General features: G+C 40.5%; 1 protein-coding gene across 2 annotated transcripts in view; it reads right to left on the bottom strand.

The window, feature by feature from the left end:
- The window catches only part of LOC147248502 (glucocorticoid receptor-like), an 80,301-nt gene that overhangs the window by 29,482 nt on the left and 32,232 nt on the right, over positions 1-18,587 (bottom strand). For both annotated transcript variants that reach the window (XM_086179369.1, XM_086179368.1), the window contains exon 3: positions 160-329. In XM_086179369.1, coding sequence (XP_086035495.1) covers positions 160-329 — 170 coding nt within the window. The remainder of the gene's footprint in view (positions 1-159; positions 330-18,587) is intronic.

Raw genomic sequence — 18,587 nt, forward strand, 5'->3', positions numbered from 1 at the left:
TTAGGCTCAGGCCAGCTCAGGTCAAACGCCACGCCATCTCACACTGTGCCTCCAACTGGCACACGTTTAATTCCTGACCAGAGGGAAACACTGCAGACCAGAGTGAATGAGTCAGTGAGTGTGGGCGAGTGTGCGGGTTGGCCGGCGAGTGGGACTAACCTTCCACGGCCCTCTTGAAGAACACCTTGCAGCTGCCGCAGGTTACCACCCCGTAGTGGCATCCTGAGGCCTCGTCTGAACACACCAAACAGATCTTATGGGTCTGACCGCCGGGCTTGGATTGGCCCGGCACCACAGAACTGCTGGTCTCTCCTGTTCTGGATGATGAGCTGGAATACAAGGAAAGAGAGAGAGGAAAAAGATAAAGATGGTCACTCTGCGTGTACTGTAAATACAATGTTTATGGCAAAGAGGAAACAGGCTGGGGAGAGTATAAACAGCCTGAGCAGTATAATGTCCTGTTGCTAGGAGACATGAAAACCCATTGGACACGTGCAGTTGGCTACGGCACCTGTACTGAAAACTATGAACCATTTTGAGTGTACTGGTGTTCCTCTGATGGATCACATCTTTTCCTTTAGCCAGAGCAAATAGTTACTAAAGTTTTGAATGTTCACAACAACATCAGCGTTGCTTAGGGTGGATATTCAATTGTAGCACATGTTCTCATAGAAAATGGTTCTCATCGAACAGGAAATACAAACTTCTCAAGCCTCTCCCTTCCTTCTTCTTCATATTATAGAACATCATAATTACTTATGCAGATGACATGCAGCTTTACTTAAGCTTTGCCGCATGATTACAGCCCTTACACTTGCTCCGTAAGTAAATAAATCAATGAGTGGAGTACCAGAATTCCTACTTGAGTCCTCATTAACACTAAGGAGGTGGGGCGGATTACACCGGCCCTTAAATCACTGCTCTGATTTTTTTAAATCCTTTTACTTGCCTATAATGCACTGAATGGCTTCGAGAGTAAATATCATCAGGGACAGGTTTACCCAGTCATCACATGATCAGACTCTAGATTGTAGTACTATGCTCCCAGCAGGTATTCATCCTGGGCTCCCACAAAAATACATAAAATACAATAAAGACTACATAACATAGTTAAGACACGTCAAATAATCAAAACATTACAGACAGCCTAAGCACTGTCAACACCTTAGAACCTGAGGAGTTTCCTGTTGGCTTAATCAAATTGCGGTTCAAAATGATCATTTACTGTAACTTTCCACCACATAAACTATGGAACTTCATCTTTAACTATGCATCTGTTTGATTAGTCATTACTGCTCTAAATGTCATTTTAATGCTGCCCTTGTTTTATGTTTTTAATTGTCTTTAAATGCACTTTTTTTTTTAAAATGGCTTTTTCATGTTGGGTTGTGTTTGTATGAAGAATGAATACGACGTATTACACACCCTAATAGGCAAGACACAGGTAAGAAGAAGCCCCCTCCCCCCAATTAAAAAAAAGACTAACTACAAAGGAAGCTAATACGAGAAGTTAGAAACTATAAAGGGTCTTCTCTGTAATATATGTGTCAAACCCAGAGAAGCCAATTACAGTCTGCAGCTCATCTGTGCACAAACTAAGCTCTAAATCTCATTCCAAGCCTCCAATTGTGTCGTGATGCACATTAACGTCTTGTTTAAATCTCTTGAAAAACTTGCGCATGCACAATCATAGTCACACAAACACACACACACACACACACACACACACACACACACACACACAGACTGAGAGAGGGGGGGGGGAGAGTTGTCATTATCTCAGTCTATAATTAGAACTGCAGTGTGAACTGCTCCAACCCCGATGTATTGCAGGCAAGGTGCCAGCATGTACACTGAAAGCATGTCAGGTTTAAATGACTCGTTACGGCGAAACACAATCTATGCTCATGTTTGACACACATTACTGTGCAACCTCCTGTATGACAGTAATTTCACACCATTAAAGGGGCTTAAATCTTTTTTCCCCCATTGTTGGTTTGGCAGTGCACCAATTGGAATGTATAGGGGCAATAAGTAATGGAGCTGGCTTGCTAGGCTTGATAATGGCTTTACATTCAGGTCAATGGATATTTTAGCCTTGATGCTGATTCTACTGTAACACCATGGGTTGTTTCTATCATTCTCTCTTGATTGGTTGCACGTTCACTGGATAAATTATATAAAAGAAAATAGTTAGTGTTCATCTCGCAGACCAGGAGCCACCCCCACCCATCTTGGCAAACAAGCATGACCTAAATTCACAGCAGGCAGTGCCTCATGGTCACTGGAAAGACAACACTTGCTTATGTAAAATGGACTGCAGCTAAAGGGGGAATGAGGTGGTGGATCTTGGAAAACATCCAGTCAAAAAAATGGAGCCGTAGCTTAACACGGAACTCGCCAAGATCAGCTTCAAATAGTAGAGGGACTCAAAATGTGATGCCAGATTAACTTTTGGCAGTTGTCTGAAAATATACAATCACAAGGTTTCACAGATGGCGAAAAAAAAAAAAGGGGGGGGGGGGGCAGACAGTTTGTTCCCATAGTCTGGAAAAGGGACAGAGACCCTCCAAGTTATGCCACCATGTGCTAAAAATGTATTTTGAATATATCGACATCCATTTTCAGAGATTACACTGGAAATCTATCCTCCCTTTCACAAAAAACCCCACCACATTGTTCAATCATTTTCATAATAAAAATGCTAAGTAATAAACATAAAGCTTTTACAATTAAAAGAGGATTAAATCTGTGACGGCAGACGGTGTGACGAAGATTTATTCAAGAACAGAAATCACCTCAGAGCTCAAGGGAAGAAAAAACCAGCACCGAAATGGGTATTGGTGACTAATTTAACTTTTTTGTAACCTCCAAGCCACAGCATGTGGCAAGAGGTTTTTTTTACTGTCTGCTACAGGCACAGTTCAGCACAGCAAATATTTGACCCAAGGTTTACCCCATGCTACTGTATACACAACCCAAAACATGTACCAGAATGTTGTACTCATCCTCCCTGTGCAACAGATACTTTAAAGTGTGATGTATCACAGACAGATTATGTAAATAAAAAGTTTTATAAAGAAAATCCCCCTTATTTTACAGGATTTGCCCCTAAATGTTAATTAAACTGATTCAGCCCACCCTCACACGCTACGATAAGACTTTAACTGGAACAGTGACGTCGCTCTGCAGAGTTTTGCCGAAGTGTTTGTAATTTGGGCTGCTCTTAACTTTAGCTCGTCAGCCTGACAGTAGTAGAGTATTTATAGGCACCGCCCTCTTTGAACATCAGTTATGAGGAGTATGGAATCCCGCTCTGTGCTCATCTTTCTGGCGCTCATGTTTCTTGTCGACTGAAGGCGATGATGTTTGGATTTGAGTGAAGGTGCTGTGAACACTAATTATCGGGCAGCACTCAGCCTCTCCTGGATTGCCCAGCCACGTGCAAAAAGAAGAAGGAAATTACATGAGTGCCAATCAACCGAGTTAGAGATATTATTCAAGTCATTAGTTTTCATTACCTTAAACTGTACTGCAACGGTGTTTTTACAGTATCTGATATGTGTCATCTTAAAAATCTATTTTAAAACATCTTAAATTCCATTATTGAAAAAAATATTATATGATGATCTATACTTTTCCTTTTGAACATGACTTCAAATACTGGTATCATCAAATGACCACAGGGTGGTGTTTGAATGAAACATTTAAACCCCCCACCCCCACCCCCGCCCCTGCTATAACTCACATGCTCCTCCCTTTGCTCAGCACACAAGTGTGGCTCTGAGCCATGCAGCACAGATTCAAGCCTCATTAGGAACGCGCCCATACTGGACCGGAGCACAATAAATATGAGCACTCACTCAGCCAGTCTCGCCCTCTCTGTCTCTGTCCCCCCCCCCCCCCCCCCCCCCAACACACATACACACACGCTGGGAAAATCACTTCAATGTACTGATAAATAAGTGTGTGTTCAAACAAAGTGTAGTAAACCTCAGGCCCGCACAATAAATCAAAGTATCGTCAAAATAGCTAAGTGCTAAGCGCAACATCCAAAATGCAAATGCTGCATTTTTTTTGATCCAGGTACAATAAAGTGCAGCAGAGCGCATTTAGAATATAGAAGTACAACACATATTCCCCAGATGTCAGGGAATGTGCTTGTTAGCTACAGACCCCCCCCCCCCCCAAAAAAAACCAACTACAACCCTCTATCTTATATCTAGTTTATATTATAGGGAAAATAAAACACAAACTAAAATCATGAATCATCACAACAGCGAAATCTGTCACATGATTGTTTTTGCATATCATACAACCATAGATCGCATAAGCATAAAATAAAAGAGAAAGTGTAACGGTGCATCAAACACACCCACCCACACACACACACACACACACACACACACACACACACACTAATACTCTCATGATGTGAATAAACAAAAAAACAAAAAAACAAAAAAAGCAGGCAGCAGTTCACTGGCCTTTGCTGCTATTTCTCCACCCACGCTGCTCTTAACATGTGTACACATGTGATATTGCATTGCAGGTTTGGTGGTACCAAGCAAGTAGAAGGACTTACACAGTGAGAGCATGCTAGAGAACATCTGAGAAATATCTGGGTTTACAATCTGTTAATCTGATACCTACAAACATCTGTGTGTGTTAACAACATCAACACATCGAGGCTCAGCAGAAATATCAGAAAGCCTTTGTACCAAGAACAAAAAACAAACAATAAACTGACAAGAATCCTGCTGCAATAGACAGTTTGTGCCTTGGATTGGCCTAAGAAAACACAATCCTTTCAACCTCAATGCAAGCAGTGTATTTTTACTATGTACAAAGTGGTTCTCTACAAAATGTCTCCAAATGTCTCAAATCAAAGCGTGCTTTTGCTGTACACTTCATCCCACTGTCGATGAGCCTAATCTCATTCCGAATAATCAGGATGTTGATTTTTCAGTCACACGAACTGTTGAAGCTCTTTCCATCGCACTGACATCAAAACTGAACAGATTAAAAATGTATTACACATGGTTGTAATACAATTAGCACCACATGAAGAGGCGGTGGAAAAGAAAAATCAGCACTAATGATCAATAATAATGACCGTCCAGCAACGAACAGCCTGTAGTGGCTACATGCATGAAGAGGGACCGAACTGGCCTGAGCTGCTGAGTCACCGGGGAATCATTTGCAGTGGGAACCGATTAGAGGCGAGTTTTTCCCTGAAGATCAAAGCTTTTTTAGGCTGATATGTGGGACCAAAAAGTATGAAATGGCTGGAGGGAGTGAGGATAGGTTTTTCCCGGGAGAAGGATTTTAAATATTGAAACATTCAAACATTCTCTGGTAATTTTTGGGGTAAAATCCTCTGAGTTTGAAACGCAGATGCCTGCGTGGTTTTGTGAACATGGGAGAGTCCTAAAACTCAGAAGTATAGTTTGTTGAGTGTCTGGTTCCCTTGTGTCTGGTTCCCTTATCTTTGGTTCCCTTGGGGTTGTTGAATGCGTTTTCAGTTCCATGCCTGAAATAAGGTTTATGGTTAACAAAGATTTGTTGTTTTAAATTCTGGAATAAAACACACCAGTAAATACTGCCCTTTTGAATTTCAAAGTGTTTGTCTGGCTTAAAAACAACCCTTGCTAGCAACATGACTTCATCCATCATCTTGCCGAAAAAAGAAGAAGCACAAAGGTAGTTGTTGTGACTTTGAATATCAACTTTTGTTCAACACTGAGCTGATTTTGGGTAGTTATCAAAAATGCATCATAAAAATCCCATAGGTTTCTGGTTGAGAGAACTCATGCTGGTGCTAATTTCCTGATTGGCCTTCAAAACAATGTCATCCCTCATGCTTGAAGGTGTGTTTGCCCAGAAACCTTTAGAGGGACTTTGGTTTGCCTTCCACTTTCCCTCCAGTTTGTCACAAATGTGCGAGAACAGCAGCTCCGACTGGTGGAATGTCTCTGCGTCCATGTGTAACAGCTCCTCAGTGTGAGACACTTCTGTTGGTAAATTTTGCACCCTTGTTTTGGGCTCTCTTTGCTCAGCTCACTCTCCTGTTCAGCGGCTGGTGGCTCACTGTTAGCACAGCCACGCCATGCTAACCCTTAGTGTGTCGAAATATAAGATGTAGCTGCTGTGTTTCTGGTTTGACAGCATAATACTCAGCGGGTGGCAGATGTGTTTTTTGTGTTTGGTAGCAGCCTACACACCTGAGTTATTGATGACGCACTCAGTTGCTGCCTGACATCCAATTGTGATAGATCTGGATTCCCCTGGCCCCAATTAAGGCGAAAGAAATGGCATCCAATTTATGGCCATCAACCTCCTGTCGAAAAAGCTACTGTTAAAGAACAGCTGCAGAAGATGCTGACAGCTGGTTTAGCAGAGGTGTCACATCCAGGACGGGCCTCCCAAGCTGTTCTCCACCGGAGGGGACACAGATTTTGTGCTGACCTCTAAGTCAGTGGTATTAAAGATACAGATGTATATCATCTTCCAAATTAAAATCCAATCCCGGAATCAATCACTCAGCGTCCTCCTCCAGAGATCTGAATGCTGGTTGCTGGCAGGTACGTATGGATCCAAGCAGCAAGAATAATACAGCTTTCATCGCACTGTTTGCTCAGATACCACTTTTAACTTTGTGCTTCTTGGTTTGAAAAATGTTCCTGCAACTTTTTGAATTGATGGAAATGGTCTTGTCAGAGTTGAAGATTTGTATAGTCTACATCGACAACATCATTGTCTATTCTTCCCTTGTCTCAGCATTTCGAAGAGTTTGGGATACACTCCACAAGGCTAAACTGACAATCTAAAAACATCCAGATTCTGTCTCCAGGAAATAAAAGTTTCTGGGCCATGTTGTCAATATCCAGGGAATTTCAGCTGATCCCGACAAAGTCAACAGTATCCATTCATATCCCGTACCACAACCTCTCAAGGAAGTTCAGCGGTTTCTTTGGCTCACTGGATGGTATCATAGATTTGTACCTGACTTCTCCAATGGCTGAGCCAGTAAATGTTCCAAGGAAGAAAGGAAAGAAATTCATCTGGAGCCCAGGGTGCCTTGGAAGGATTAAAAACATACACAGAGAAGGGATGGCAATATAGAAGGAGTGCTTACTTGCATCAAGCTGTGTATAATTATACAACCTGGTGCCAACTGTCATAATTTGATAAATTATTTCATCTCAAATTTCCTACTGTATATCTAGTATTTTCTGGAAAATGTCCTCGTATTTTCTGGACATTTTCCTCAAATATATCTAGTATTTTCCACCCTCAAATAACGGTACGGATTAATGTGTCAGCAACGTGCATCATAGCATGGCGCTAAAAAAGGGGTGAAAATGAACATGTCCGCCCGGGTGTCATGTTCCCACCACTACCGACGGCAGCTGGAGCCGATAAATAGCCGTGACTACTGCACAGTCATTTGACCCAGGACTGAATGCCAGTTGTATCCTTTCCCACTGGTGATAAAAGCCAGATGTTAGTGGAGGTTTTGTCCCCTGTGTAACTTAAATCATATAAACAATATATCGTTTTTTTTAATATATAGCATATCATTGTATTTATCATTGGCTTTCATTGCTGATCTGTGAGTTGTTTTTGTTCTTTGGACAATCCTACTTGTATAATATCATAGTCTACGCCTTCAATTCCAATTTATTCGGCAGTTCGGTACAATCCGGTTGTTTTTACATGCGCTACTAAGAAAAAAAAAAGATTTTAAACATTGAACAACTGCTAACAAACTGCAATGCATGACTGACAGTAATCAAACATGTAAATGCTAATTTGATGATTGAATGTAGGTTGATTGATGGAGAACTCACAAAGTTACCAAACTTAGTGGCAACACAACAAGACAGATATTTGTTTTAGTTAGTTATTGCCCGAGCCATCCAAAGAGCCCCGCTTTGGATTTTGGATGGACGACAGCAGCAGGAAGGCGTTTAAAGCTCAATGTAATTTGTGTGCTAGCTAAGTACTGAGAGTATTTAAATAAAGTTTATTGTTTGACCTCAATCCAAGACACAGCACATTGTAACTCTGAGAGGTCTGCAGTGGTCCTAACATGAAGTTTCACCGTTTCTATTTGTATATTTTGTGCATATTATTCTGATTGTGCTTTTGATTAAGTAAGCATTTCTATCAAGGAAGGTTTTTGGAGAAAAAAAGACATTCCAATTGATTCAAAGCTGTTTTTTTTTGTTTTTTATTCCAACGTTTTGGTAATCTTGTGCAGCCCTCCTGCATACAACATCGACCTATTGTGGAAAAAAAAAAAGGTTTTAATGATTATTGCGTAATTGGACTGTTTAACTGTAGTTAAAGCTTCCTGCCTTTTTCTACTCTCACTTCTTCTCTGCATCACATCCACCTCTCACATAGACTCCTCTCTCATTCCCTCTATCCGTCCTTCCTTCCTCTTCCCTCCACCCCAACTCATCTGCCAAGGTTATATAATATTACTTCTGCTAGGGCTTGGGCCGCCACCCCCACCCCAACGCGTGTGCACAAAGCCTCTCAGCCAATGAGAGCCTTGCAACTGGCAGGGAGTATGGAGGAGGTCAGGCGAGTCATGGGATTATCCAACTCACCTACCCGGAGACAAGCATACGCAGTATATGGTGTGTGTGTTTGTCACCATTAGGACGCTTGCTTGTGCGTTTTGTGTGTGTGTGTGTGTGTGTGTGTGTGTGTGTGTGTGTGTGTGTGTGTCTTTGAATCATTGAGTAGAGCCTTTGGTTGCAAGAGAGGAACGCTGCTATAAAGCTACCCTTGTTTCAGAAATCATCATGTGATTGTGTGATGCCTCCCTCTTTTCTTCTCTCTCTGGTTCTCTCACTCAACTCCACCCACCCGCCCACCCTTCCTCACATCTGAGTGTCTACATCCCCCTGCACTGTGCTGTCACTTCAATCATCATTTCATAGTTTCAGCCTATTGTTTTCTTTTCCTCCCCGAAGACGAAGAGTTTCGGTTGGTCTGAAGTGTCTGCACACTGTACTTTGTCTGATCAAGTCACACTGGCGTGAGAGTCACCAGTAAAATCACACTTCTTTTTTTCAAATAAAAGCTTTATGTGAATTATGAATACTGCAGTATTGCAATGCAGTACTCAGAATATGTAATTTATGCTATTTTTTAGGGACATTTCTTCTCGTCGATGAGCTGTCTCACAAAAAAAGAGATCATCGCAGAATTGCCGTATCCTGAAGCTATCACAGCCTTCCTCCCATGCTGATGACATTCTAAAGCCATGATACCTGTTAAAGCATATTACAATCAATGGCATTATGTGTCTGTTACCCACTTACAATAACACGAGAAGCTGCATCAAAACAGCTGATATGGAACGATGACACGTGCAGAAATTAGCAGGCTGACATTTATGATGCTGAGCTAGCAAAACGTTCAAATGATCTAAACTGTTTCATAAAGAAACCTAACAAAGTTTCTCGTTTCAGCTGTCGACGTCAAGCTGGACTAGAGATAGAGACAGACCGCACTAAAGACGGATTAAACAACACGTGTAACCACAGCAACTTTACACAAAAATACGTTGGTTATTACGCTGCTGAAATCTAGACTTAAAACAAATATTGCGCGATAAAAATCTCACTGAAATACTTTAATTTCGTAAAATCAAAATGAGATGTGATCAACACCATTGTCCATCTCAAAAGTCAAATTTAACCACCTTTTCCACAAGTTCTGTTTGTGTCTTTCCCATAAAATTGGCAGATCAGAAAATCAGAGTATACGTGTATTGCTCTATTCTAAAAATGATGAGAGTCTAACGACAGTATTTCGTAACTTAGTTTGGAAGATTCCTTAGTTGCCTGCATTTCCCTCCATATCTCTAAGATTGCTCAAAATTGTTCAGAAAACAATTACGTTTTATAATCTTGAGTCAAACACTTCCTGGGTCTTTCGAAATTTTTGAAGTACTGGGTGCTAAGTGAAGGTCAGAGCGGATGAATCAGCATACTGGAGAAGTGAAAAGCTCAAAAAGGGAAAAGATACTTTGACTTCGCACAGTCATGTTTCCGCCCTTTTTTTAATTCTTTTGCTCATGAAGAATCATTATCATGGTGACCCCTGTGACATCTCATTCACAGTCATTTTCTCGGTTAATGGTAATGAAACAGGGTTCTTTTAATTCACATTATGAAATAGATCAGTTACCGCAGGCTGTTCTGACACCTTCTATTCATCGAGCCCAAAGACATTTTACCTCTTTTAAATACAGGTGAACTGCAGATGCATTGTGTGCTCACAGAGGAGGCCGCCTCGACAAGACTCTACAAGCACTCTGTTGCATAAGAGAGTGAAAATTAATGGGTGAACGTGAAAAATGATTTGGGCGCAAAGCGAGCGACTGAGTTCAGACACTGAGGTTGGCGAAATGCAGATTCGCTGTTGGGCGACATGAAATATTGGAGTGTACAGCAGGATTGTGATATTCAATTTTGGAGTGATTTCACAAATCCATTAGCCGGCAAAGTAACATGTGGGCAGAAGTGCTATATAAGTAAAACCCATTTATTAATTATGTTATGGTATTTTAAATAATTTCTTAATTGAATTCACATAATAGTTAATGGATCAACACACTGGACACATGTACAGAATCTATGTAGCTACAAACAAGTACTATACTAGTGGGTATTTATAGATGGATGGAATTACTCGTGTTGATACACTATTTATATATGTTGGAATAAGGGTTATATATGTTTACACACGTATGCTTGGGTGTTCATGTGTACATAATGTGCTTTTGTTTGTTTTTATCTTTATTTCATTTTATTTTTTCATCTCTGGGTGAATAAATCACAAGCTGAGTAATACGGCCTAAAATAAGATCAGATTTTTCTTTCAAACCACACCCTATTTACCATTTTGTGATAGATTTTTATCAATAAGTAAGAAAAAAATAGAAAACAAAGACACGAATCAGTCAAACCTCAACTCTATGGCAGATGTAGAACCCCACCTCATTCGTAGTAAAGTTATACAGGATATTTTGGGAAGGTGGTTCTGCTAATGTTCGCTGCTATACAGCAGGTGTTTTGGGGTTGTGCAATGTACTTTCCCCATTTGCTCCTCTGTTTGAGATTCTGGAATAAATTAGTCGTGCTGCTGCATTTATACACCACATCTGTTTGACAAACTCAACATTGGTTTGCTCGATAAAACCCAAGTAGTTCCAGAAGACTGAGGAGATGGTGCCTTATTTGGGAACAGTCTCCTCACTAATAGCACATGCTGCTATGTTGATATTTCTCCTGTGTTTTAAAGATAACTCCCAGGGGAGAGGGCGTCACTGTGAGCTAAAGGGAAGTGCTGGCTGTTTCTTACTGTAATCACCCAAGTTACATTTTAATAATCTTTCTCAAGCATATATTCAAAAGAATAAATATGCAGTTGGACATTCAGGCTGCGGCATCTCCCGGTGTCAGCCACATACACAGACTCCACTAGGAATTAAACATGAGCCCGTTTTACAAGCGTAAGAAAGACAGGAAAGAAAATCCAAACTCCATGTCATTGTTCGTTAATTATGACATGATTCCACTGAAAGAAAACAGAGGTCATTGAGGAAATTGTTGCAAAAAGTATGCTGGTCAAATCAGATTACAAACAGTAAATAGAAAAATGAATAAAGGAAGGTTGTAAAATGTGATAAATAATTGGTGTGGCAATCATCTGAAATGTGATATTGCCTTAGGCTCTAATGTGAGCATGATTATCTCATAAGTGTGTTTATAATCATGATATACAGTCAAAGTCATTACTGTAATATTGATTTCCAGCAGGAGGCTCGCCTCTCTGCACGATTCACAGTAATTCACGTATACAGAGAGATGGCCAGGACAAGACTGCATGTAGGCAGGGCAGATCAGCCCAGAAGAGAACAGAGCACGCACACACACACAACCTACTGGAAAGTGTGTGAACAGGACAGAAAGTGAGGCCTTTTTTCTATAACTTAAGAATCAGAATCAGAATCAGAAATTCTTTATTAATACCTTGTGGGAAATTGCTGGATGGCTGTGCTCCATTTCACAGTAAAATGGAAGAGAAAGTCTAGAACAGAACGCAGCACTTGAAAGCAGTTAAACGATACACACAAAGTCTGCTGTTCCTCTCTGAGAAGGGTTTAGGCTACATGAGGTCACATGTTAAAACCCCCGAGCGTCGCTATGCTGTATTGGAATGTGAAGCTTTACAGGAAATTGGGCCACATGGTGTAAACCACAGGGAGCAGAAATGAAGGGCAATGGTACGGTCTCTCAAGTTAACCCTGTTTAACTCAACATGAGTTCTCATCATGAGACCATGAGATCATGTTTATAATGTTTAGCAAAATATATTTGATCCTTTCTGCCATACTGATTCAATTTCTACCCCTGCCAAGGACGTAATGTGACAACCAGCACAGATTTGTCTGTTAGCTGGAGAACTCGGATGGTGAAGGATAGATTCTTTATGAAGTTTAGTACCAAAGTTGAAAAATAATCATTTTGATTTTGGAATCGATCCAATCTGATGACGTCATAATCACCGTGGTGGAGATATGCACTCTCTTTTGTCATCATCTGTTTCTGCAGGTTTGGGTAACACTGAAAATAAGTTCAAAGAAAAGAAATTGCTGATTTCCCATTTTAAAAAAACAACCCAGGGAACTCAGAGAGCCTGCACTTCCATTGCAGCTCATGAAAAAAATGTTGTTTGATTTATAAAAATGTCCAGATCTCCTGAGAGATTTTGCATCATCTTGCACTAAACAAACAAGCCAACCTAAGGTAGAGACAGATTCCAGAAAATGGTGATCTGAATACTTGTAACATAGGTTTGTGTGTGTGTGTGTGTGCGTGTGTGTGTGTGTATATTTTGGAGGTGGGGGGGACCTTCAATTGCTCCCTGACAATTCAATTTGCTGCTGACACATTGTGTGTCTTAAACCAGATAGATGGCCCAGGCCTGAGGCACACGGCACCCATTTCCCCTGGTGCCCTCATGTAATTAGCTTACAGTTAGCGCCTTAATGTTTTGCCCCCACACAAATTACCCACAAGAAAGTCCTTCTTCCCCCCTCCCCCCTCCGCCCACTCTGTCACTCTCTCTTCTCACTCTCAAAAGCTGTCAAGAGAAACCACTCAACACTTTCATAGTTCTTCTTTTTGTGCCACATATATCTCCAATAATATTTCCCAGCAAGCATGAGGATAAGGCTGCATATGTACACATCACATCAAATACATGATGCAAACTTGAGAGATGAAAAGAACAGACACGTAAGAATTCATACTGAGCTTCCTTAGTATTTTACTGCATACTGAATTTAAAAAATGCTATTCATAAATACTTACATGACAGCTAATCAAAGAAAAAGGGAGTGGAGGAGAGTGCTGTGAACATAAAACACACCCACACAGAACTCCTTCCACTGTTTGGCCTACATTTACTGAACTTCACACACATAAAAGGTTTCAACCCATAACATGGTACAGAGAATGAGGGCTGGGCTGATCAAGTGTTGAATATCAGCCTGCTCTAAACTACAGTCGGAGCTGAAACTGGATCCGTGTAGCCAGTATCACCCCGAGGTCTGGCCTGACGCTGCTTACAAGATTAAGTGTTTGTGTCTGAGGTAATGGAGACTCAGGCTGCAACAAGCTAACACTCGCTGCTAGCATCAATGAGCAGTCGTTATTGACTCAGTGAATAAATATATTACTGCCTGCTAGCAACAAATGAATAGGCTTGACATAGCCTGCTATAGTTCTGAGGAGATCATTTCCTCCTTTATTGTAAAAATGATGACACTATTAAATATATTCATGTGGGGGAGAGGTCAGATCTATAGGTTTGCTTCACATTTGTTAAAACACTGGCTGAGCAAAATGAGATCATCTGTAGACCAGGAGGTTTGCTGCTGGAGATGATACAGTAGATGGACTGAGCCAAACTGTGTGCTTGTAAGTCACAGTCGCCTCCCTTTTGCCAACAATCTGAATGATGGCAGACAACAAATCACACATGCCAGCAGTGGGGCAGGTTGACGGGCTGAGCAAGCAGGCAAGAGAGCAGAGGTGTTAAGAGCAGCATTATCAGTAGATGGGAGAGATGGTTTCTGAGGCTAACTGCTGCAGGGTTTAGATACAAGCGCTGTCCCTCTCAGCAAAAAGATGAATTAAGATGATGGATAAAAACACAGCTCACCCAAGGATATTACAACTGTCCCATTCAATGCAAATCATGTAAAATGGTAAAAAAAAAAAAATGCTTACAAGTGTTCCTCATGCTTCTGATAAATACAATCGCTCTGCCAAGCTAATTTTTATCAATGAGAAATGTCAAGCATTTCCTGTAGCATGGAGGAAAATCAAGTTTCATATGAAGTCACAACACTCCAGTTAATATAGCTATGTGCATTTTTAGTGTAAAAAAAGGAGTACCTCAAGGATCAGTATTTGTACCCATCTCTTTAAGGGACCAGTAAAAATTGTAAACCCAATCCTCTTTATTTGTGTGACACATCTGTTCAGTCCACGTTCATGCAGGTGTTGTTAATGTCTAATGCTAAAATGTCTGCAGAGTTGAATTATGTTAAAGAGAATGAAGTTTGCAATGCCAGCTTTTTAAGCTGAGCTACATACAACACCACAAACTTGAAAGAGCGTCTAAAAAAACAGAAATGTAGAACGTAAAGAGTTCATTAAGCTAACCAAGGCCAAGGCTGGGCCGAGGCCTCTAACACTGTTAAGAGTGTATTCTTCAAAGGAGAGTTATTGGTTTTCACCATTTTTTTTTGCTGCTGTTGGAGTCACATTATGTCCTCCAAACGCTACATATTCAACACAGCCCTGCAGCACCTGTGCAGCAAGGTTCATGCCCACCTGCAAGGTCTGCTATCAGATGTGACAGATGTGGAATGGATGGGCGATACAAAGATATTGTTTAATTTGTCTACTTGGCTAGTTTACTAATGCTAAACTACAAGTGGAGTTATGATAATTCTTTTTATCTGACAAAAAAAAAAAACAAACATTAAGGACCAGCATGGATGCAGGATTTTTAATACATGGCAGCATTATTTAACAGTCAAGCATATACAGTACATCGGGTTGGTTTTAATAAATTTAACGGTGACCTACTTGAAGTGTGCAACTGTGTAGCAGCAGACAGTCATTATTAAAGCATCAGATCAAAGGGCAAAGAAACTGGCTCATCCATATTTGTCAATGATGGCAACTTAGTATTTATAATAATTCTGCTAAATATTAAAGAATGCAGTTGCCTTTGGTTCCTTTTGTGCCATGACATAATAATAACTATACTTGACTTCAGATTATAAATTGCTTTAAACCACTGCAAGCATCCAGTAGGGACTTTATCGCTTTGTCCAATGTGATTTATGTCCCTAATCAGCAACAGAACAGTGGATGCTGGTAATCAGCAACATTAAGAAATATGGTTCATAATGGGCTGCACGTTGCATCAGCTGACAACCACATATATTAAGTCTCAGTCATGATTAAAGATTTCATGCATTTTTCTTCCATCAAAACTAGCAAGGACATTTAAATGTTAAGTACAACTGCACATGAATCTGATTATGTGTTTACTTGCAACAGTGGATTAAACAAAAACACTTCCTTCATAATCGGTTATCTGAGGTTAGCATGGAAGCCAACTGAAAGAGTACACAGCATAGATGCTGTTTAGCTAATGCAAGTACAGCTCATTACAGATGATACACTGCAGACTCATTTTCTAACAGAACAAAAAATGTCATGAGTGCACTTTTATGAGCCTTAAAATTGTGTGCTGCAAGCTTCGAGAGCGCAAAAATAAAATAAAAACTTGCGCACGACTAACCATCTAATGATGCAGTAACATGACCCATAACATGCACTCATCACAGGAAGAACAGGGGAGCAAGAGCTTGTCAATGAACACTAAAGTCGTATTTTTGGTATTCCACGATGTTAACGTCTTCAATGAAGCGCTACAGGGGTAACGCTATAGCATCCAGCCACCTGTAGAGGCAGTGTTCCCACTGAGGGGCAACCACAGGCCGTAGCTGGTTCTGTGGTTCAACTTCCAAGGGCAAATCTGCATATCTGACCAGTGACAACAACTCAAAGTCCAAAGCCATCATCATGTCTTTAATTTATTTTCAAACATTTACAGCTTTACAGTATAGGGCCGGTCTCCTATTAATGATAAGATATCAGTAGTATTCCAGCGTGGACAGAATACACATACTTACACACATACTTCAAGAAACAAATGGAATATGTGGAAATAGATGTTTTATGTACTAAAAATCCATCTATATAAAATATGGGCACATAATGAGAATTTTATATTATTGTGGGATATTTCGATAAAGGAACTAAAGCTGACAAATAGAGCTGATAGGTGGTGATTATGTAAACTGACAACCGCCATAAAACAAAGAAGAGAACGCAGTCACACATATGATGTCAAACTGCTGCACATCCACTATAAAAAAATCCATCTTCAGTTTTATGTTGCGTTTATGTAACACATTCAAACATCTGCTTCAGTGTTGTCATATATAACCAAAGCAGCTGGTATGTTGCAGTGAAGACTGATTTAAAAATATAATATCTGTTTAGAATGTGTAACTTAATATCCAGTTGTCCAGTCCTCGGTACACAATTTACACCTCTAATGGTTTGTTAGCTTAACCAGATCATACACAGGAAACGGAGTGGCTACAAAATAAAGTATGAATGATACATAATGAAACAAATATTTTATATTGACAGTGATTACAAAAAAAAAAACAACAACTTGGTTGCATAGACCCAAATAATGACTAAAAGCGCAAACAGGCATTAAAGTTTCAGTAAGAATGATAATTTCCATTCCCTCGACCTGGAAACTGACATTTTCAAGTTTACCTTCCTTCAGGCAACTCTGTGACTCCATGGCTAGTCATGAATTTTTCACTGTCATCTCATCTGGAAAAGACTTATTTATAGCCGAGAGTATTACAGCCAGGGTGGCTAAGCAGTCAAACCATAACAGAGACATGACTTAAGTGTGCTGCACAGCTCAGCCTGCTTGTAGGCAATGCTGCATAAAAGGTGTTAAAAAGCAGAAAAGTCAGACAGGGGAAAAAAAAAAAAATTCTTGTGGTTACTTGTTTCTTTTTGAAAATTTTGAAATCTTTCCGGTACAAGATGGCATGCAAATGAGCCAAACTTATTTGGTGATTTCACCCCAGGGGAAGGCGGACTGCAAACAGTGCACGGCTGATGCTTTGCAACTAAGCGCAGTTAAATATTTATCATTTATTCCAAAACTAAAGCGACTTTTGTTTTAAAGGCTGTGAAAGGACTTGTATTTTAGATCAAAATTAGGTTTTGCTGGTCTAAATTAAATTGTAGTGAAAGCTAGTGATCGATTTGAAAATATAATTCTTGCAAAAGTGGAGAAAGTAAACACATCAGACAGTTATGATTTGATCAGTTTAAAAAGAATAAAGATAAAGTACTTTTTGCTAAGATATCACATTTTCATGGGTTTGGTCCTTTCTGCTTTGTGTAATAAATCTATTCTCCTGCCTTTTTTTTGGGGGGGGGGGGTGTTTTTTTGCAAAAGACAACAAGGACGCAAAGCAGACTCTTACCCTCAGTCCATTGGGGCAAAAACACCATTTTTATTTGGTTTAATACACACACACACACACACACACACACACACACGCGCTGACAGAGGCCAATCATTAACCCAGAGGAATAAAGCTAAATCTCTCCTCATGGAGCCTCTTATCCATTCTGAAACCATATTCAAAAGAGGTGTGAGGGGAGACGAGGGGACAGAGCAAACAGGATGTTGGTAGATAAACAGACGGCATGCGATGAAGGATTAATACATTAGGAGGGAATTACTGCACATACCTTCCTTGCAGATTGCACCAATTTTTTTCTTAAACTATACCCACTCTGACGGCTCATGTGAGTGAAGATTTAGGGAAACACACAAGAATGAGATGAAGAAAAGCAAGGGAGAACGACAGATGTGAACAGAGGCCGACTTAACAGCCCGTGATAGGCGGCTAGCTTAGTGGGAGGGACAGGTTTCGGCTTATGTCTGAATCATTAAAGGCAAGAACCTGAGGCCAGCAAGTTCACCACCCTCCCTCCCTAACATTTCAGTATTCTTATGATACCGACGGAACACGAGCGTCAGTGGTGATCTTTGGCCCAGCCCGGGGGAGGGAGGGATCCTCCAGATGTTAGCTTTCACTCAGGAGAATTCACCGACTGATTTAAAAAGAGCAGGCAGGCATAAAGAGAATGATAAGAGCTCTGGAGAGGTGATTCAGTTGGCAATGCTCCTATTATTGTAATCCAAACAAGCCAAAATATAGCTGCAACAACAAGCTGCAAGCATGTAGGGTGCAAATTATCTCTGTCAACAGCTCAGAGAATACTGCATGTTCACTGAACCAGAATAAAAATGTGAGTGTTAGAGTTGCTCAAAAAGATAATGGCATAAACTAAGGCAGCGCT

The sequence above is a fragment of the Aulostomus chinensis genome, chromosome 15 (genome assembly GCF_037954235.1).
Source record: "Aulostomus chinensis isolate RoL2024-O1b breed Wild chromosome 15, RoL_Achi_v1.0, whole genome shotgun sequence".
Lineage (NCBI taxonomy): Eukaryota > Metazoa > Chordata > Actinopteri > Syngnathiformes > Aulostomidae > Aulostomus > Aulostomus chinensis.